Source organism: Podarcis melisellensis (assembly GCF_964234715.1).
Source record: "Podarcis melisellensis genome assembly, chromosome: 2".
NCBI lineage: Eukaryota > Metazoa > Chordata > Lepidosauria > Squamata > Lacertidae > Podarcis > Podarcis melisellensis.
In genome coordinates this window covers 31,611,891-31,634,773 of record NC_138529.1, presented here as the reverse complement: position 1 = coordinate 31,634,773, position 22,883 = coordinate 31,611,891, and the positions used below count along the sequence as shown (strand labels likewise).

The window sequence follows — 22,883 nt, the reverse complement described above, 5'->3', positions numbered from 1 at the left end:
AGATATGTTGTAAATGGTTCCCATTCTCTTAAAGTCTTTGTTGTCCTTTTCATGTAATTTTCCCTAGAACAGATTTAAGGGGAGAAGGGAGAGGAAGTTTTACTTATGGAACAATTTAGTTGGACACCATCCTCAGTTCTGTTCCAAAAGATAGCTTAATCTTCAGTTCAGAACCCCCTCTTGCAGGCATTGATGTAGGTCCAGAATCCCTGAGCTGAATATGTGCAATTAGGGGCTGAATTCAACATGGGGCATGTTGAAGAGCTATGTTTTAAATTGGCATAGGTTTTTTTTTGTTTTAAGTCCTACTGCTTAGCAGAGTCTGTGTACAAAGGCGTGAGGCGGTAGTGTCCAAAGATTCAAACTGAGTTTGTGGCATTCATTATCTAGGGCAGGCATCCCCAAACTCAGCCCTCTAGCTGTTTTGGGACTACAATTCCCATCATCCCTGACCACTGGTCCTGTTAGCTAGGGATGATGGGAGTTGTAGTCCCAAAACAGCTGGAGGGCCGAGTTTGGGGGTGCCTGATCTAGGGGGTTCTACATGCAGCTGGGCCCCTCTGAAAATTATATTAGGTTGTCCAGACTGAACTCCAGGAGAAGAAATGGTTTCTTTGTGACAATATAATACAACTATTAGCACTACTCATAGAGGATATAGTATTTGCCACACTCCCCACTAATTATAGCTAAGCTCATTGGAGATTAGAGAGAGAATGCTGCCATATTATCAGATCTCATTCTTTTTAAAATACAGCTTTGGCTAGAACAGAGCTCCTCATAGAAATGAGAAGTTTTGATGAATCACATAATCATGGGCCATTATTTCAAAGGGAATTCTGGGAAATGGATATTGAAAGAGTAGTTAAAGGTTGACAGAAGCTGGGAGGCAGACCTTTGCCACCCAAAGAATAATATAAGTGCAGCATCTAAAAGTGTGAATTCCTCAAGCACTGAGGGCAAATTCTTTCACCCCCAAAATATGCAGAAACTAAAGTGCTTCTTATAGTTGGTGAATATATGATGTATTCTTATTTTTTTGCCTCTTTGCAATTCGAGTTGTGACTTCTTAAAGCGCCATTATGCTTTCCTTTAAACACAAAAACCCCAAAGGGCAGGAGAATTAGTGACGCTACAGAACCTGACCGTGTAAGAGGTTCCAGATGATGTACTGAATTGATATCATAGAGCAGTGTGGTTTCTCCCCAACCCCAGAACTGGATTCCAGGGAATTTGGGGTCCCTTATCAGAAGTTTAACTATGGAAATATCAGTACAGTTGGGCAGGCTCAACTGCTTGCTCACTACCACTACCAACCTTCCCCTGAAATTAGGCCAATTCAGGGCAGTGCTGGGTGTTTGCTAGAGCTGGTTCTCAATTCATATAATGGTTAGGTGTCTGGGCGCTGGGCCAGTGCCTTCCTAATACCTAAATGAAGCTGCATTACCAAAATGAAGCAAATTATCTTGAAATTGTATAATTAGCAACTAGATTTCTCAGTATGGTACTTAGGCTGTGTACCCATTACTAGCTTAAAAGGTAGCTAGGATGTTCTTTTTCTCAATTTGGATCAAAACTGGTTCAGAGAAAAGTTCATAAAAACACGATATTTCGTAAGAAACAGCAGGATACATACCATATGTATTATGACTAACATCATATGTGCACCCCTTCCCCAGCCAGCAGTGGGAACACACTGGATGTAGAGTAAACAGAAGTGTATTCAGTCTTAGTTTCCAAATCTATGGGATGCAAACTATTTACTAGAGCATGGTCTGAGGACAGGGCACATCATGATGCAGCCATCTTGTTGAGGCTTAGCCACTTTGGGGACACCCCCCCCCCATGTAACGCCACCTTGTCCTCCAAGATGGGGGCGGGGAAGAAAGGTATATCCCACCTAATTCTCAGATGGTGCTCAAGGGAGTAACAAATAAGAACACCAGGCATTATTGAAAACACGTACACAGACCTCAATCCTTGTCAGAATATTGAAACCAAAATGTTGACATATTAAACCTCCCACAATAATAATGTTTCTTAAAACAGCCATCAAACTAAAGCGACGATAGACATAAACCAGCCACCTTGAAACAGTGAGGTGACAAATACCCACTGTAACTCACTTTCCCAGGTTACCATGAGCCCAAATGTAATTTCATCACCTTTATGTTCCCTTTGTCTTTTCTCATTATTAGTATGGAGCAGCTAATTGTGACAGATGAGTTGCTGCTGTTCAGTCTATTCATTAGTTTTTCTATGTATATAATGTACAGTATACGAGTGAATGTATCAATACCGAGTTAGGAGTTCCCTTTCTAATATGGGTCAGTTCTTGTTGTTTCAGCAAATGTAAGGATCAGAGCAATAGGATAGAGACTGGTTTCCTTAGATTTTCACCGTGCACCCCCACCTTGTTTTTAGCACTGGAAGTTTTGCTGCAGAATAGCAGCACATTTCCAGATCCATTTTGGCTAATATCCAGTCGAAGATCTGGGACATGCCGCAGGAGACGATGACGGAATAGTCCTTGTCTTCGGAATTAGGTTTAAAATGCAGTATCCAAAGCTTTTAATTTTTTAAAAAGTAAATATTTGTGAAACATTTTCTCAATGTAGCAAATCATTCCAAAAATATATATCCTCAGATGCACATATTTCCATGCATCTCAAGACAGCTTGCACTAGAACAGGGTGTGGAACCTTTGACCCAACAAATGTTGCTGGACTACAGCTTCCATCGCCCATAGCCATTGGCCATACTGGCTGGGACCGATGGGACTTGGAGTCAAACAGCAGCTAGAGGGCCACAGCTGCAAAAAAAAATCAACATGTGAATCTGGAATGCATGTTATTTCTAGGAGGGGCGCCATACCAACTTAAAGTTCAGTCAGTGTTTACTTGGAAGCAAACCCCATTATGTTCAGTGGTGCTTAACTGTAAGGTCCAGTCGTGGATGACTCTGGGGTTGCGGCACTCATCTCGCTTTACTGGCCATGGGAGCCAGCGTACAGCTTCTGGGTCATGTGGCCAGCATGACTAAGCTGCTTCTGGTGAACCAGAGCAGCGCACAGAAACGCCATTGACCTTCCCGCCAGAGCGGTACCTATTTATCTACTTGTACTTCGTGCTTTTGAACTGCTAGATTGGCAGGAGCAGGGACTGAGCAACGGGAGCTCACCCCGTTGCGGGGATTTGAACCGGCAACCTTCTGATCAGCAAGCCCTAGGCTCTGCGGTTTAACCCACAGCGCCACCTGCGTCTCTCAGTGGTACTTACTCTCAGGTAAATGCACATAGGATTGCATCCTCAGAGGAACTGGTCCCCAACCCCATTTGTTGGCTGCAGGCCTGTCAATGCTTATGTCCAATCCATCAAATTCTGATAGCCGAGTGCTTTGCAAGATATATGAACTGTTACCATTAACTACTTGTGATAATGATTCAAATTGGCAGCATGCCTCAGTTTCTAGATTTTAATTATTCCTGAGCGTTATTCAGGTGTTTTTGGACTGTGTTACATGACCTAAGTCAGCGAGGCTAATGCAACCAGGAGAAGTGGGATACTTAGATTGGGAGTTGGACCTTGAAACACCCTTTGTTATCATTAGACTTTTCTGAAATCACAAAGTATTTGGGCAGGAGAAGAAATCTGCAAAATCTATAAGCAAGCATTTTGAAGCCCCATCAGGTTACCTATATATAGTTTGTACCATAATGTTGCCATGTTAGGAGCTGGAGTTAGAAGATTAACGCTGGTAGCTAATCTTAGTAGTTAGCATGGCAGTCCTTCTGTGTTAGAGCATATACCCCGACCCAAGTCTAGAGCAGCAATGGATGTCACTATTTTCAAAGCCACATTTGCCAAGATCCCTGGCTTTGCACGTACTTGTGTTCCCTGTTTTGAGCTGGGAGTGTCAGATTCATTGCCCTCCCGATTAAGATAGTGAGCAGCATATAATGGACATTGGCTGAGTGATAGTTGCAGGTGACAAAGCCTTCAAATTTCTCTCTGCTTTTCCAGAGATACAATGTAAGCTACCTAGACGTCATTTTCTTTCTGTCCCCTGATTGCTTAATGCTCTCTCTCGGTTCTGATTGCTCCACTTTGTAGATAATAAGGATCCATGACATCCAACCTGGATGAACTTATGGTGTACTTTAAAGAATATATGGCAGAGCTTTCTCTCAAGAAGACTAAAATGCAGCCCAGTCATTTCTTGTATATAATTTCACATCCTCAGGAAATGAAGTGGGTTGGATGTGCTGACATTGGGTGTGCTTTGCTCTAGAGAAGGTCCCTGAGGTTCCTTGTGCGATATTTCTAATTTGCATGTTGGAAATCCCCATGGAGAACCATGCCCATGATGGGCTATGAAGACTGCTGCTTCTCTCCCAATCAGAATCTAACTAGATCCAGCAACTACCTGTCTTCTTTCTAGAATAATGGAGGGCCCATTATAGGTTCATTGAAATGTCCTACAAAGAAACAAACAAGTCTGTACCAAGTTCAGATTCTAGCTCAGTCCCCCCCCCCCACCCTCATATTATCATCTGTAACCAGCCTGGAACTGTCTTCAGCTCAGGGAGCCATCTTGTGGCTGTTTCACATGGAGCAAGTAAACATATCATTTCATGCATCCTCTGCCACTTCCAAATCAGTCAATGTCGTGCTTGTGTGGTTCCTAAAAATTAGTATAGGCTTGATAAAGTTGAACTCTCCTAACTTTCCCAAGCACAATCCTGGGAACTGTAGTTTGGTGAAGGTACTAATTTTCTCTTAGAAGCCCCCTTAGGGTTGGCCCAAAATTCCCCAGAAGACATGTTTTTAATGAGAACATTTCAGATATTTTTCTTTATCTCACCCTTACCCTATAGAAAAAGAAAGCAACCTTGCAGAATTTTCTGAAAATGTTCTACACCATTCTTTTGTGGCAGCTGCCATTCCTCACCCGCTCAGTCCCCCATGTTCTGGAGCAGGCATAGGCAAACTCCGGCCCTCCAGATGTTTGGGACTACAATTCCCATCATCCCTGACCACTGGTCCTGTTAGCTAGGGATGATGGGAATTGTAGTCCCAAACATCTGGAGGGCTGGAGTTTGCCTATGCCTGCTCTGGAGCAATGCTAGGACTATGGCATTGTGGAGGATTCAAAACGGTGGCTAGGTTGCCAACACAGATGCTGCTCTTGCTACTTTAAGCAGCAGAAATAAATAAAGCCTTCCGGGGAAAGTGGGGGGGGGGGACCCTGTTCAGGTGCCCCTGCAAATGGTGAACTCCATCCCCTAGGTGTCCTGCTCGCACTCAGGCAAGGAGGACAAACAGACGGTAGTTTAATTCTTCATTAACAAAAGCATGCTTCACAGTAGCTTCTAAGATGCACCAAATACACATGCACATAGACTTTTAGCAACTACATAGCTGGCATTAACTTGTCCAGGCTTGTGCCCTGGCTGAACAGCTGAAACAACAGTGGGACCATGCCCCCCTCCCAGCTTAAATATTCTTTTCGGATGGAGTGTGCAAAAGTGACCGGTGACTTCTCCAATACGGAAGTCGCCTCTGCGCTTGCCTATTCAAGCCCCTCCTGGTTCCAGGGGACAATGAGGATTCAACTGCCCTGCACCTCACCTGAACAGCCTCTTCCTCCACATCCTGCACCTCCTCTCCTGCTGTCGACTGCTCAGGCTCTTCCTCCAGCCTTGGCTCTAGCCTCATGAGTGGCACAAAACCCCATAATTAGCTGGTTCTCTCTCTTGAGTTGGCCTCTGCCCCTTGCCCCCTGCCCAGCCTTTGCCACACACTCTTCAGAACCCTGCCAGTCCCTGACACCAAAAAACTGCTGGAAAAATTCCTTGCCCCTGAAGAAATTTGGTGAAATGGACAGACAGAATTCCCCTGTCTGCGAATGGAATATTTTGAGAGGGGATGTGCACACAGCTCTTGACTCCCTTGCTCAGGTACCTGTGCTGTAGATATGCCTTCTTGATGTGCAAAATGCAATTCAAGACTGTTAAACTACACTTCTCAGATGCTGTGATAAATTAGAATTGGTTAGGCGGGGGTAGAGAGATTTCAATCCCATTCTAACCTCCAGTAAAATAACTGCATCTTGCCCACCCCTGCTTCAGCTGGGTGACTTTCAATCCACCATATGCATATGTGGGCACTTCTCCTCCTGACAGGGACATCTGCAGGATCATTCTCTTATAGGGGTTCCCACATTGTGAACATCTGATGCTCCTCCAAGCTCTCACCTTCTTTTCACATTTTTTCCCTTGCAGCGGTTATGCATATTCACAACTTGCTCATAAACTTCCCGTCAGCACAAAATGAACTGCTCTGATTTGGCTTTGTATGCAGTTTAAATGTTTTCAGATCTCTTGGTTTTAGTAGACTGGTATTCTCTTTATTCCCAAGTCCGTCCACCCCCTCTGTCTTTTGAGTCTTTTCTTTCCACATGCTTGCCCTGCTACACTGAATTCTGCCCTGTATTCCTAAATTCTGCATGTTCAGAGTAGTCTCTCTTCGAAGTAGTTCTACACAGGTGAATGGTTCAGAGTTGGCTCATAAATGACATTTTCTGTACCTCTATGTAAGAAAAATGAATCCAGAATTTGCAGCAAGTGTTTCCTTATTTTGCTACAAGTTCCCAGACAGGCTCACCTGAGAAATGAACTTGTTTATCAAAACTGCTTTCCTTATCAGAATCTCTAGCAAAACTGCCATCCAGAAGAAAAACAAACCAGCATTCGTTTCCTCAGCTGAATCTTACTTCACATTATAGTCTTGGAATGCTTGTTGCTAGGGGAAGATAAGAAAAACTAAACTAAACAGAAAGATGCTGAGCTGAATGGATAGGATATTAGGGGAAAGCGCATCCAAGAGGCTGCTTTATTTCTGTTTGCAAGCCAGTGTGCCACTTCTCTCTGCCGGAAAGGACTGCGAGCCATTCTTAGAGTTTTATGCATTCTTTCTCCACAGTTCTCCTGCCTTTCCATGGCTGGGAAGAGGATGCCTGGAGAAGCGTGTTGATGGTTATAAGGCTGCAAGAAGGCTCAGACTTCTCTCACAGGCCCTGAGATTTGCCTTTTGGTGTATAATAATAATAATAATAATAATAATAATAATAATAATAATAATAATTAATAATAATAATATCATCTGCACTTTGAAAAAAGCCAGTCTCTTTCTGTGTTGCTCGGTGCACTCTCTGCTTTGATCTGTACTTCAGCTCTTGAGCAACTCTGTTTTGTTTCCCCCCATTTTCACTATAGTATGGAACATTAAGCGGCAAAACCTCTTCCAGCTTTTGACCAAAGTAGATGAAATGTCGTGGCACAGGAGTCCCTCTAGAGTGGATTAAACCTGACAGTTTGCAGACAAATAAGTTCCATGGGCTTTTTGTAGGGGGCGTAAAAGGGATTGACTTTCCTCTATGGTCTGTTTGTGGGGTGGGGTGGGGGAAGGTGGGGTTTGTTGCTTTCTTACCTTAAAATGATGACTAGGTAGCTGAGTGCACATTCCATTACAGTGGTACTTTGGTTTAAGGACCGCTTAGTTTACAACTTGGATTAAAAACACTGCAAACCCAGAAGTAGGTGTTTTGGTTTGTGAACTTTGCCTTGGAAGCAGAACATGTTCCGCCTCCTGTTGAGTGTGTTCCATTTGTAAATTGAGTCCCCCCGCTGCTATGGGAAAGCACGCCTTGGTTGAAGAACAGACTACCGGAACAGATTAAGTTAATAAACCAAGGTACCATTGTATTTCTTTACAAATCCACACAAACTTTTCTTTCTGGTGGTTGCCTGTGTCCTTCAGGTGGCTTTACAAGCCTCACAACAAACTTACAATGTGAGTCTGTCTCAAATTCAACTTGCTGAGTTCTGAAGAACTCTGGCTTTACTTGTATCTTGTTAAAGTAGTTTTTGGAACAAATTCTAAAAAAAGCTTTTAACTTCTTTTTTTAATTTTAAAAAACCTCGCTTTCTGTGTTTTACCAAAAAACAATCCAGAGCTCTTCAGTGTTCCACAGGCAACATTTTTTTGACAGCTTTACTTATTGCAAAGCCCACAGGCCTAAAGAAATATTGATATTACATAGGAAAACATAGAGCTGTATCAGGACAGAAAAGGACAGAGCAACATTAGGCTTTGTGTGTGGGCAAATCTTATTTGGCGGGGGGATATGGACATGGCACTTTTACTTGGGTGGTGTACACTTGGGTGGTGGGCATGGAAACCTACAAAGTGCCCCAAGTTGCCCACTGAGATGAAGCAGGCGCCTTCACTGTACTATTCGACACTCGCTAAAAACATTCTTATTTAGGCAAGCCTACCAAGATGCTCAGAAAGTCGAAGTAATTTTAATCCGCTTTAGTATTTTATTTTTTGTATATTTTAAAGTACTGTTGTAACTTTTTCCTGATTTTATTGCTTAATCCTTATTGTAAACCACTTGGAGGTGTTTTTTTTGTTTTTGTGTTTTTACAAGAGTGGCATATACATTTTATGAAATAATAAAGGGAAAAAAAGAAAGAATTCTTGCCATGCTGGTTTGGTCCCCATTGAGAGCTGGTATAAAAAGGTAAAGGTAAGTTAAGTCCAGTCACGAACATCAGTGTAGTGTACAGAGTTTTATAGCCAAAATTAAGAGGTCCTGGTCCCCAAGGAAGTTGGAATCTGAGCCAGAGAGAGAGAGAGAGAGAGAGAGAGAAGGATATGAGAGAAGTTTAAAGCTTTGTTACATTTGGGAATTAAGATGGAAGGGGTGTGCCATGGCCACATGGAATGGATGGGTTTTGCGAAGAGTTTTGAAGGGAGAGCATTTGCACATATTCAGGAAGTGAGTTCCATCCATGGGATACAGCAGGGAAGAATGGGGTGGGGTGGGGGGGTGTTCAAGTGAGCCTGAGATTTTCAGATTTAGGTATTTTGACTGAGATTTTCAGTTGGCCAAGCGTGTTAATGTTGGAGGAGACAAAATCACAGATAGAGGCATATGAGAATCAAGAGCTAAAAGAGAGGCCGGCAGTTTGAGGGAGGGGGTGGCAGGCTGAGGATAGTTTTATAGAGAAGTTTGTGCTAGATACAGAAGGGGATGGGAAGCCAGTGAAAAGACCCGAGGAGAGATGATGTATGATCTGAGCCATGAGACGTTTTGGCAGAGGACTTTCAGAGGTGAGAGAACTGAGGTGTAAATTGACTGGTGAAAAAATGCTTCCACATACTTACATCAACATGAGGCCTCACTTGGAGCGATTCCCACAAGTCTTTTATTGTGTGAAATTGATTCTGTGAGATAATTCATATAGGTACATATAGCTTGCTCCAAGACGATCCCATAAACGGAGACATTGCTCCTGCTCAAATGGCCTTTGACCAGATGACATGTCTTGAAACCACAAAACAAATCAAAAGCGTATTATTTTTATGCTAACTGGGAAAGTTCCTCCCTGGATGCTCTCATTCCTCAATGGTAAAAGAATCTTTGGGAAACTTTCGGCCCTCAGAAACTTTTTTTGTAAAAGAGCATTAAAAATGCAGACGATAAGAGGGATGGGAGACTTTATAGAACAGTTTTTGCTCATGAACTTTATTCTGATATGATAATTAAACCCATAATTAATTCCTCCAGGACCCTTCAGTCATGGACAGAAGTCCTGCTAGGGAGTTTTTCTCCTGGCACCATGTGTCGATTGTTTGATTTGGGATGCGTCTAACTATTTTCCTGCAGAACTCTGATTTGTTCCCTTTATTTCTTGCTTTTTTTCAGCATGTTGGAATACTCTCTGGACTTGCAGAATGTCAGTTTCTCAGCTGTTCGGACCGTCAGGGTACTCCGGCCGTTGAGAGCCATTAACAGAGTTCCTAGTAAGTAAAATCTCCTTTCTCCCCATTTTTTCTCTCCCCCTTGAAACTAGCTCATTATTTCTGACAATCTGGAAATAAGTGGGACATTTTACATCTCTTCCAAAATCCCATTTAACGCTCTCACCTACATCTCTTGACCACGCTGACTGCTATTGTGACTCCCCTTATGTAGAGCCTGATACCAATGTGCTCTTTTTAATGAATTGCCCATCCATCTAAGCCATCTCCTCAAAAAAAGAGTCAATAATTAATCAAACAGACTGGCAAGGACTTGGTATTTTGTTTCCCTTGCTGAACAGTGCTTCTGGAAAAGGGTCTCATGTGAATCCCTTTATAGGAAAATTAAAAAATGAGTTTGGAGGCATCAAGGAGGTGTGATGGGAAAGAGAGGGTAGACTACTAGAAACAGTATATGCTTCTCTCTGTGTACATGCTTGCACTAGTATGAAAGATGATGTAAAATAGGGGAGGAGAACCTGCAGTCCTCCAGGTGTTGCTGGACTCCAGATCCCAGCATCCCTGACTTTTGCCCATGTTGGCTGCATACGATGGGAATTGGAGTCCATCCACATCTGGAAGCCAACAAATTCCTTCCTCTTCCTAGGGCTGCCAGGTATAGCTTAGTTTAAGAGAATTACTCTTCTTTCAAATATAACAAGTCCTTGGACCATACTGGATTCCACTTATTTCAGTGTTCTGGAGTGTATGCTCAACCTATGGCTCCTTGCTGTATTACTGCACGCCTCCGAGCAGGTTCCAGGCACTTACCCAGGTTTCCTTTTTAATGAGGGACAGCAGAAACACTGGTGTCAACATATGGTTTATTTACATGTATGTGCAACCTGAGCCTATGATGGAGGGCCTCACACCATCCATACCCCAAGAAGGTCTTGCTTCTTCCATTGCCACAGCCTTGAGTTCCAGCAAAAACCAGGCATGGCTCTGCCTTGTAGGCTTCAGCCTGAATCCATCTCCTACCTCTCACACACCAACTCCACCTTTGACTTTCTAACAAAGAGGTGAAGGTACCCACTTGCTGTTTGGCTGTTTGGCCCAGAGCCACTTCCTTTGTTACTTTAACATCCCATACTTGGAGAACCATTACTGAGAAACTTGACTAGCTATTCCAGCAATTTGAATCCTTGCTGGATCCAGGGACTGTGAATACAGGACCCCCCCCCCCAAAAAAATCACAACCCTACTTTGCCCCTGATCCACATCTTCAGCAATGCTATGACAGCTTTTTGTCCTTCTCCAGCCAATGCTTTTCATATGATCCATTTTATCTGGGTATGTCAGTATGAAACAAGGTTTCTTTGACCTTCCAGAAATAACAAGATGGGCTACATAGCTCACTTTCCTCTCGGCTCTCTGAAGAAAAGCGGAGAGAAGAATGAACTGAAATAATGATTTTAGGGAATTGGGGATTTTTGCACACACATTTTTATTTTTATTTTTAAATCTCAGCCTCTCTTCCTGGATTGTTGCTCTATTACTCTTCAGTGCTTCTTGCCAGGACTTTCTCCCCTCTAGATGGTGGGGATTTCAATCCTGGTCCCAAGCAGGGGACTTCCTTACGTTTTCATTTCAGAATGCCTGCCCTGTTGCCATATATTGACATTTGTAAGGTGCTCTGGCAGAGGTGAAGGGCAGGTATAAACATTAAACTAAGGTGTAGCCAGCTGACCATGTTTGAAAGACTGCCTCATGTATGCAGCTGAGACTGCCCGACCCTCGCCATCAACAGGGATGATTGAATCTGCCAGTGTCATTTCCCCTGAATTTCTTGTTTTTCTCAAACTTAATTTCAGGTTATTGTTTTCTTTAATAAAAAAAGATGCAAGTCTTTGAGTGCAATTCTCCTGACGTACACATTTTGGCAAGCAGTTTTTCCTAACATAAAGCATTTTTGTATACACCAATAGGTGCATTTTTTAATGTATGCTTTCTCCTTGCGAACTGCTTAGAGGCCTTTCATCATGTAAGCACTATATAAATATTGTTAAATAAATAAATAAATGTACTAAAATAATATATGCATTTTGTATAATTTATATTGTTTGAGAGCTGCATAACATAATTCAGAGAAGTGAGAATTTTTGAAGAATAGCTGTTTTCAGTTTGCATATTTTTTCCGGAAATTTTGAATTAGACAGATTCACTTTAGAATGCACACTGAATTTAATTTATCCCCCATCCCTACCCATAATTAATCCTGAAAAATGATTTCAGGCTTTCGATGGTATGTACATCCTGGTTTCTCTCTCTCGGACTCCCAAAGGATGATTGTGGTTCCTTGACAGCATGTTACTGGTCAAATAATTTAGGACATTATGAATTGCTCTTCTCTTATCTGTATATCTTCCTAATAATTTCCAGATTATTTTTTAAAAAAAACAACAACAACAACCATAAAACTTAAAACAAGATGCTTTGTGCTAGTGATATCAATACAGTAACAGCATCTAAATATTCTGAGGAAATTTCATTTTCATCTGAAGTCCAGTGTATCCAATTGACCAGAGCATCTAGATAAATTTGGGGTCTCAATCCTTCCCCTCTCTTTAACACTATGCATGAGTGCAAAGCTTTGTAGTGCAAAAGAAAGGACCCATCTTGTCAAATTAGCCAGTTACCTTGACAACATGAGGTACTCAGACTGTGATCCATCTGTCAGAAGCCGGAAATTCCTAGGCTCTATTTGCTTTTCTAATCCCATTAAATTAAACTTAATCTGGCAGGATGTTCCCTGTTGTTATTGTTGTCGCTTTTATCATTTTATAGCTCAAGTATCTTGCTCATAATTTTTTTCCCCACCTAGCAGAGCTGATGGATGGCTGAATTTATCTGCCACTGTCTAACTGTGGGTGTAATTCATTTAATGTGTTTGCAAATCCCGGGTAATTCATCTTCGCTCCTGTGCAGCAAAGCTAGGACCACACAGAAGCATAAGGAAGCAAGGCAAGGAACAAGTATGAATCAATAATAAACGCAGGGACCAAATACAAGACATTTAACAATAGGCTGGAGGTGCTGGTGGTGATGGGGTATATGTAGTATATGGAAGGCAGGCTATTATTTTGTTATGGGAGGAAGGAAGTAAAAAAAAGAGGCGATCTGATGACATAACAATGAAAAATTCTTGCTGAGGTATAAAGGTAAAAGAAATGGCTTTAAAGGTTTCTTTAAATAAGATCAATATGAACCGCGTTGTGGATGAAAGAGACAAGTAAGAAGAGAGAGAGAACAAAAAGAGATGGAGGATGAACAGAATATTACAGAGATGTCGGGTGAAATCATTTTTTTTTTTTTTTTTGCAAATGTCAAGTTAAGTCGCCATCAATTTGTCTTTCTGTTACAGAACCGAATGTTCCTAACGTTGTACGAATTAACTGCCTTGTAAAGTTCTGCATGTTTGCAGGGAATGAATTAGGATGAGGAAGGAGATTTTAATTTATATTGTATTGAGATAGAAAGGAATAGGGTGGTTCTGAGCTTGCAAAAGGAGTGTAGAATGGCCAGGACGTATGAGAATCTAGGGTTGCTACCTTCCTTCCTGTGATTTTTCCATGGCAGACAGAAATTCACAGGTGAATTTTCCAAGCAAAGAGAAACTTTAACTGGTTAAACACTTTGCTGGTTGATGCTGAAGGAACAGGATAATTGCTAGAAGAAAGGTGGCCACTGCAGTTCAGCTGAAACATGAGAGGTGCAAGAAGTTCAGGAAGGGAAGTTGGGGGGGGCGACCCCTAGAATAGACATGCATATGTGTGGCAACACAGAGGCAGGGTGTGTTACTCCATTGTGGTGAAAACCTAAATAGTTTGACATTGTGCTGCCCTGTAATAGTAAAGCTGCCACCCTAGAGATGTTTTCTCACCCTGTCTAATGGTAGGGCTGGCCCCAGGTCTGCTTTACATGCTTCATTCCCAACAGCAGTAGGTGGTGTGGAAGGGCAGAGCTGAAGAGGTGCCTTCCCAACACCGGTAGGGCAGGACAGCCATGAGTTTGAGATGGGGCAGATGCACTGATGGCTTTGCAACTGAGTCCCACCATATACTGGCTGCTAGTGAGTCTCAGCATGAAAATCGCTTCCACATGGCTGTGTTCTGTGCGGTGACTGTAATGGCTGAAAGCCGATTTTTACATGACTTTCCCTCATCATGTGGAGACCTTCTGTGTTAGCATTGCTCTCCCGCCATACAGTGCATCTGTAGATTGAAACATATGGCATAGGGCATTCAAACAGTCACCGTGCATAGAGTGACTTTCTTGCTGACTTTCGCATGGGCCTCAACTGAATTGCAATCTTTTACTTTCTAAGAGGCCCAGAAGTTTGGTGGCATTGTACATATTCTAGGTTGGCATCACCCCCATCTTTCACGTTCCAGGCGGCACCATTGGGTACCGTGGTCTGGTGCTGAAACCACCACCGTACCATCTATAGTTTCACAGTCACCGTGTTACGTGGGCCATGACAATAGTTTTCCATGAGTTTAGATTAGCTGTTGAATAATTTAGATTCCTGAGGGGAAATGTCATTTTCTCTGCAATGTGTGGTGGACAGTAAGACGGACTATAACCACCGCCAGGAATTAATATGGTGCAGTAATAGAAAAAAAACAAGGTTGGAACCGAGCTCACAGATGGCAAGTTTGACCCTTCTGCCTAGCTTTCGAAGCAAGAAGAACCCAACTTAGTAGGACTTCTCCCATTTAGTGGCTGCTTTCCCTTTGCTCCCTCAGGTATGCGCATCCTGGTCACGCTGCTTTTGGACACGCTTCCCATGTTGGGGAACGTTCTCCTCCTCTGCTTTTTTGTCTTCTTCATCTTTGGTATTGTTGGAGTCCAGCTTTGGGCAGGGCTGCTCAGGAACCGCTGCTTCCTTCCAGAAAACTTCAGTTTGTAAGTATGAATGAGGCACCTAAAGGTTCTTAGGATATGCTTGCATAGGGGTTTTATATGTGCATGGTGGTGAGGCAAGGAGTTTCTTTAGATAAACATGCTAATCCCAGCAAGATCTGAGGAGTCTGCATCATGCTGCCACTGTTTCCTCCATTCTGTTTGCTTGCCTTTGTGGGTGAACACTCAGTTTGCATATTATCACTTCAAGTTTCTTGCTGTGATATGTTTTTTGACGCAAGATTCACAGGTTATTTTCCTAGTTTTCCTTTTTGGAGAGCAGGAATAGACAACATGTTGCCTTCCAGACTTTGGCTCCCATCATCCCTGACCATTGGTCATGCTCGCTGAGGCTGATGCGAGTTAGAAGTCACAACAACATAGGGAGGGCACCATTTTGGCTATACTTCTTAGCAACAGGATTTTTTAAGAGTAGCAACCCACAACCCACGCAAAGGTAATTCCACAAAAAATATAAGCAACTCACTATTAATAATGTTGGTACCTGTTAACAAAATACACCTTTGAAGTATGTAGAGGCTGTCTTGTTGATTTATGATTGTTGTGATTTATGATTATCAGTACTGTGTCAGACATTATTAGTAGGCAATGTTCCCAAATAGTGAACGATGATAAGAAATACTTTCATGGCACGTTAAGAATACATTTACATTGGACCTTAGCGTGTTCAAATGGTTACACCTTTGTTGAGCCTGATCCAAAAGTCACACTGATGTCTCATTAATTTCAATGTTACTTATAGATTACCAACTTACTATGAATTGGTTTGATGATTTCCGTAGTGAATCTCAAGGCTGTTTTCAAGCAAGGAGAAGTGGGCTGGAGTGGGGAAAATGTAGTGCATATTGGTAACTTTTGAACAGTCTAAGCAGGTTTGAACACAACATTCTGCTGATAATGTACAGGAAGTCCAGAATTTTCCAGGTGTTATGGAGATGAACTTTCCAGTCTATTCCCCAGTTACATTTTTAAGACGTGAGCAGCGTTAAGCTGGATCAGAAGTGGCTCTCAAAATAGTGCAGAAGTTAGGTGTATACATGTGTGTACGCATGTGTTTTCCTGGCTCCCAAACTTGTGCAAGTCTTCTGTCGTTTTTTGTTGTTGTTTTTTTGCTTCCACTCCCTCTATCAAAGGGAGCTGGGATTTCATTAACATGCAAAATCCCTCTAGGTAAATTGGCAATAAAGTAAATGAATTGCTGATCAATTTTGGGTATATCCAACACAGCAGCTACTGGTCTGAGTTTAATTGAACCAGAATGCCAGGATTTCAGCTAAGCTTCCAGTGGCATTAAAAGCAATACTTCGGGAATTAACCGGGCTGAACTCGCCTTAAATATAGCTCCACCAGCTTTTTGCAATGAGTCCTTGTGGCATCAGCGAAGTAGCCATTTATTGAGGCAGGAGTATGCTAATTCCCAACAAGTCAGCACTTACTTCCCTTTCCATATCAGGGCGAATGCATTGAATTGGCTTATTATACCAGTAGCATCTTCTGAAGTAATGTTCATTTCTAATGCCAGAAACACAAGTGGTGCCTGCCATGTGAAGGGAAGTATTTAGAAAGCAACAGTAGCATTTTTTAAAAGATATTCTGAATCCTAGTAAGGGTTTTTCACCATCTACCTCTAGTCTGAAAAACACCTGCCTAGTCAGTCCTTTTTTAATACCATTATTCATCTAAATTGACATTTGAGAATGCACAATGAAAATATTGAGAGTGGGGTGGGAAGACATCAATATATCACATTATAAAGCCCATTATTTACCTAACCCAATCCTGGGAGGTTGGGGTGGGAGGGCATTAGTTGACTGAAAAAAATGGACAAGGTATAAACAAATCTATTTCTTTATTTTTAAGGGCAACACTAGTTTGAAAGCTGCAAGCTGTTGAGCCAATAGAATACACAAGATTTTAAAATGTAAACTCGTTAAAAGCAAGCTTAGATAGACCAGGCTGTTGCCTGCTTTCTTGCACCCTCTCTTCTACCTTTGCTACTGGGATGGTAAGAGAAGTTCATGACCATCTTGACTAATGTTTATCCTGAGCACTTAAGGCTAGATTACTAATGGTCATGACTTTGAGCATTTTTCGCTCTTACTTAAACACTGTACAGTATTTCAATAATTATTCAAACCAGATTTTTTATTATTATTATTTTGGTTTCCCTCAAATAACTTCAGTTGCTGTATGCAGTCCACAAGGGCATAATAATGGATGTACTAGAATCAGAAAATTTCAACCATTCATCCCAGTCTCTGATAGCTGATCCCTAGCAGTTTAGATGAAATTGTTCAAGCAAGAGCCATTTTGGAGTGATATGCTATTCATTATGAACTTCAAAATATCCACAGTTTAAAGACATCTGGAAAAATGAAATTGTACTCCCAGTCAAAATGCCCTAACCCTCAATTAATTTGTGTAAAGGCTTTTTCTGAACCCAATTATCCTATTCACCCTTGTAACATTTTAGGGCCATGAGTTCCACAGGTTACCCTGTTAAGTTTGTGAATGAGTACTTTCCTCTTACATTTTCCAGTCTGTTGCCCTTTAACACCACTATGCATCCCTCAGTTATATAGAAATAGGTTTCCTTCATTACCTTACGCACACACACACACACAGAGAGAGAGAGAGAGAGAGAGAGAGAGAGAGAGAGAGAGAGAGAGGCTGATACTGGGTATTTAACCTGCACTTTTCTGTTTCCTTTAAGCCCTTACACAATCGAGGTGGAACCCTACTACCAGACAGAGAATGAAGATGAAAGCCCTTTTATCTGCTCTCAGCCTCGAGAGAATGGGATGCGTTACTGTCGCGACATCCCAACAAGGAGGGAAGAAGGTCTGCAATGCACCTTGGACTATTATTCCTACAACGACACCACGAACACCTCTTGTGTCAACTGGAACCAGTATTACACAAACTGCTCTGCAGGGGAGCACAACCCTTTCAAAGGAGCAATCAATTTCGATAACATTGGATATGCATGGATTGCAATATTTCAGGTGAACAAAGGGACTCAACTGACTCCAAGCTTGCTGTATCAACAGGCTATCCTTCAGTGACAGGGAAAGCTAGGTCAACCTTTATTCTTGTCCCGAAGTAATTTTTTATATGCAAAGAAGAATAATTTGTGGTTGAGAATCGCCAGTTGTTATTCTTCAGTTCTATCAAGCATGGGGTTGACACTTGTATGAAATGATTTTTTTACTTTGGGGTTTTGTCATTCTTTAGTGATTTCATAGCCTTTGTGTTAGGAGATCTGACAGATGACCTAGTATAAGTAATAGCACTGGTGTATCTTCTTGAACATCCATAGATGCTTGCCCGTGCTTCCTATCCTTGAGATACCTGCATCCGCTGGTACAAGCTAACTGATGCCTTTCTTTTCCTTTTCTCTTGCCTACAGGTCATCACTCTGGAGGGCTGGGTAGATATTATGTACTTTGTCATGGATGCTCATTCGTTCTACAACTTCATATATTTCATTCTCCTGATCATTGTGAGTTATCTCTCTAGTCTTCATGGCAACCAGAGGTGTTGCACTCAAGAGTTATAAGGGAAAGAAACAGGCGGGGGGGGGGCGGACAGAGGAAAGGAGAGTTATAAGCGAAGCCTGAGAGAGATGGTAGCCCATTAGCAAAGGATGCGTTCCAACTTCCCTCCCTGTGTCTCTTGTGCGCAAGAGAGAGATGTGGCAAATGAGAGCACCGACTGACTAAAGTGATAGTGAAGGTCTACGGGTAGTAAGAAGAAAGTAATGGAAAGCAATGAGGCATGAGGTGTTTGTTGATTTGCAGCATAGCATACACATGGCATTCTGCTTCAAAAGGCATTTTGCAACATCTGAGGCCAGCATAAACATTATTTACATGATTCAGCCAAGGCTAAGTACTTTTGTCATATGATTTCAGTGGCAGGAGTTAGCACATGTTTAACTCGCGTTGAAATCAGTGGAACAGAAAAATGCTTAACTTTAGCTGGGCGGTGGCCCAGATACACAGATACACCCCATAGTATTACAGGTGATAGCACACATGGATAAAAAACATTTATATGTTTATAAACCCCGGAACAATTTGTTCTGTTTTGATCAGAAACAAGGTGACTTGGTCTTAGGCACCATAAACACACTTAGAGGTCAGCTTGCTAAGATCATTCTAGATTCCTTAGGCTGAGATGGATATTTAATCATACCTAAATGGCTGCAAGGTGCACTGACTTGCAGTCTCATAAGCATGTGGGGTATGAACAGATTGTATGTTTCCTTTCCTCCTTGATGACAATGAAAGGGAAAATGAATCAGCATCTTCCTGCTGCTCAGGTGACATGCATGGATCGTATATCTGAAGGTATACGGTAGCCAGGAGAGGAGGCTAGTTACTAAGTCCTTTTCAAAGCTGAATGATGATCATGATCTCCTGAAAATGCAGCCTGATGAAAAGACTGTTTCAGAGTAAAATATCCAATCTTTTGCTGCAGACAGCTGCTTTAGTTGGGTTACAGCCTCTCTGCAATTCCAGTTAACAAAGCGGGAGATCTGTTTGCAAAGCTGCCAATCCTCTCTACAAGGGAAAAATCTGTCCTGAAAAGTAAATGCATGGGAGAAAGAAATGCTACTTAATTGTGATAATAAGTAAGCGCTGACTACCGGGAAGCAAAAATTAGAGAAACCCTTCTAAGTCACAATAAATCTCCCTTCTTCTTTGAGCTCTTTGTGTCATCTGCGGGACTGAGGAGTGGGTGTCCCTGAGGTGAGGAAGCTTGAGAGTCTTTGACGTGGAAGGAAAGAAAAGAACAGGGCAGGGAATATCCACCCCGTGTGAGTCAGACACAGAATGTGATGATGACTGCTCTTGACTGGGACGGGATTTGGGGCTATGTTTTGTATTACATGACACTAGCCTTTGTTGTCAGCTACTTCCCATATTGTGATTTTTAGACACAGGTGCACTTCCTGAGTGACTCCTGAGGCTGAGAACATCAGTGTAGTTTCGTATACATAAGCACACCACCTCTGGATAACAGAGCTGTAGACTTACAAAAGGAGACAGCTTGGATCGGTGTCAGGAGTTGGCATTATTGGGCAGTTGCCAAGGCCTGTAGCTTAGCAAAGGGCTCCCTGATGGCCCCTGCAACACCTTCACCCTGTGTCTGCTTTCTGGTGTCACTATCCTCTGTTCACCTGCCCTCACCAAGCATAGGAGCAGTTACAAGAGGGAAGAGAAGGAGGAGCAACCTCCACTTGCCGTGACCTCTCCTCCATGGACCCAGAAGCAGTGTGAGGAAGCAAATGAGCAGTGCAGGCAGGCAGTCATGGAGGCAGGAATCAGTTAGTCAATGGGACCAGTTATTCATGACTTCAACTCCCATTGAAATCAAAGGGAATCAACTTAAATCTGGATCCAAACCTATTAAGTTTGTCCACTTGTTAGTCCCAATAAGTATTCCTTCCAGGCACTGACCAGACCCCATGCCGGATTATCTTGTGCCCTTCAGACCATAGTATTGAGGGCAGACGATTAAGAGATTTGATGTCAGAGTTTTGTTTTTCATCGTGTGATGAGATAATACTTGTTTGGTCTTTTTAAGTTGGTTTTGAATAGAACTGTGAGCAGAGTGTCGCTTGAAATTGCCCACTATTTGTATACTGATGGGGGGGGGGGAGAGAAGAGGACCATTTTTCCAAGGTGACAAGTTTTCCAACAGTTTCTTGGGGTTTCCCATTAACACTGGCTCTGCCACTGTTGGACCACATGACCTAGTGTTGTATCAGGGCAATGGTGGTGGTTTGCTTGTTTTGAAGATTTTTTTAAATGACTCTCTGTCACACTTGCTTCAGGCTTCTTCCCTGGGTGTAGGAAAACTGACACATCCCTCCTTCCCTTACAGGTGGGCTCTTTCTTCATGATAAACCTCTGCTTAGTGGTCATAGCAACTCAGTTCTCGGAGACTAAGCAGCGGGAGAGCCAGCTGATGAAGGAGCAGCGAATCCGCTACCTCTCCAATGCTAGCACTCTGGCCAGCTTCTCAGAGCCGGGGAGCTGCTATGACGAACTCCTCAAATATCTCGTCTACGTCCTCCGTAAGGCCAGCAAGCAACTGGTGGAGGTCTACCGAACCACAGGGGTGAGGATGGGGTTTCTCTCCAGCCCGGGTAGCAAGGGCAGTGCAGAGCGGCAGCCGTGCAAACACCGGCCGCGGAAAAGGTCCTTGGTGCATCATCTCATTCACCACCACCATCACCACCACCACCACTATCACCTGGGCAATGGAAGCCTTCAGGCACCGCGCGCCAGCCCTGAAATCAGCGACGTTGAAACCAGCTCGCTTCACAATGGTGCAAATAGGCTGATGCTCCCTCCAACAGCCAATCCTCACCCCACTGCCAGCAACGCTGAGTCCGTTCACAGCATCTACCATGCAGACTGTCATTTTGAGCCCATTCGCTGCAGATCATCTCTCCCGCCTCAGCCTGGTCTCAGCTTACCGGGACCAGAGGTGCTTCCCAGGACTGTGGTTGGCAGCAAGGTCTACCCTACTGTACACCCAAGTAACTCCCATGAACTGCTGAAAGAAAAAGGTTTAGCAGAGCCCACATTGAACCCTGGGGCCAGCACCCTGATGAACCTTAATATCCCCCCGGGACCGTATAGTCCAATGCAGAAGCTACTGGAGACACAGAGCACTGGTAAGTGTTTGGGTAGAGTGTCAGCCACTAAGATATCACCTAGATGGAAGGCAAAGCCGCTGTTCATCCCTAACTTACCTTTCCAGGCAGGGCTGCCATTAATTAGGGTCAGGTGAGATTCGGGATGATTTGGGTTGTCCTCAGTTCAGAACTAAGACAGAAGTTAGTTTATAAGGTTCTAACAAAACCCATTCATCGGAAATAATTCGTTTTGGGTGTGTCAATTACCTCCTCCCAACCTGCCCCACTGGAAAACATGAAATGGGGGCAGAGAATGAAAAGATAGAGCTTTATTTTTTTCAAATTGGTTGTAACAAAGTAGCATGTTAAGCAAATTTGTGTTGATAGCAAGTCAGCTGTTCTGTGCCCCTCAGTAAGATGGAGAGAAAAATGAATGTTATGAAGAAAGCATTCCAGACCTGACCCACCTGCTCTAAGTCAGCAGTCTTCAGCCTTTTCAGACGAGGGACCCACCTTTAACCCAAATATTCATTTGAGGACCTTAATTAATTTTTAACCACATATTTGTATGGGGGCCATGCTGCTGTTATGACCCACCTAAAACCAGGCCCTAAGCCACCAGTTAAAGACCACTGCTCTAAACATCCTTCTCTGGGCCTATGTGTTAGGGACAGAAGTGCTGTTTCCATACTTTCTCCATCTGCAGGACACATTATGTCAAGGTGGTGACTGGTAGGCCTCCTATTTAGTTGGAGCAGTCATTCCATCATTCTGAGAGTTGCCGTTGCCTTAATATTTGTCTAAAAGCAATGAGAGAGGAAAGCAAGAACTTTGTTCATGTATGTATGCTGGCTGGGACCGATGGTTACTGGAGTCCAACAACACCTGTAGGCTATAGGCTCCCGATCCCTGATGCATGTCATTGCAAATGTGCAAATATTCAGGGCTTTGTACTCAGAGAGTGAATTTGTCTTTGCATCTGTTTCCTGCCTATGTCCATTTTCTTTCATAACAGTGAGGAACAGTCTGATGACTTGGTCATTCTTCCTTAACTTCTTAGGAAGGTGACCTCTTAGGCTGCAGTCTTAAGCACACTTACCTGGGAGTGCACTGCAGCCAACCCAACTGAGCACAGTGGGACTTGCTTTCAAACAAGCATGCATAGGATCAGGCTGCACATTATGTAACTTGTAAGAGCTGCTCTTTCTGAACATGATATGTTTTGGTAGGCAGGCACACACCTGTGAGTATATATGCAGATGTGTATGATGTTTTCCCCTTTAACACATGAGCAGAACATGATGTTTGCCATTAGAGAGATCCATAAGAAAAAACTGTCTGGATGTGATGCGGTGTAGGGCCAGGTAGTCAAAATCTTATTATCTGCCTTATATCAGCCATGGGAGTTTCCCCTGCTGGCTTCGAAATGAGAGAGA

At 42.9% G+C, this 22,883-nt stretch overlaps 1 protein-coding gene across 13 annotated transcripts in view; it reads left to right on the top strand.

Annotated features, from left to right (window-relative positions):
* CACNA1G (calcium voltage-gated channel subunit alpha1 G) overlaps positions 1-22,883 on the top strand; it is a 319,266-nt gene that overhangs the window by 168,757 nt on the left and 127,626 nt on the right. For all 13 annotated transcript variants that reach the window (XM_081899498.1, XM_081899492.1, XM_081899496.1 and 10 more), the window contains exons 4-8: positions 9,775-9,872; positions 14,618-14,777; positions 17,509-17,800; positions 18,205-18,297; positions 20,688-21,486. In XM_081899498.1, the coding sequence (XP_081755624.1) occupies positions 9,775-9,872; positions 14,618-14,777; positions 17,509-17,800; positions 18,205-18,297; positions 20,688-21,486 (1,442 nt within the window). The remainder of the gene's footprint in view (positions 1-9,774; positions 9,873-14,617; positions 14,778-17,508; positions 17,801-18,204; positions 18,298-20,687; positions 21,487-22,883) is intronic.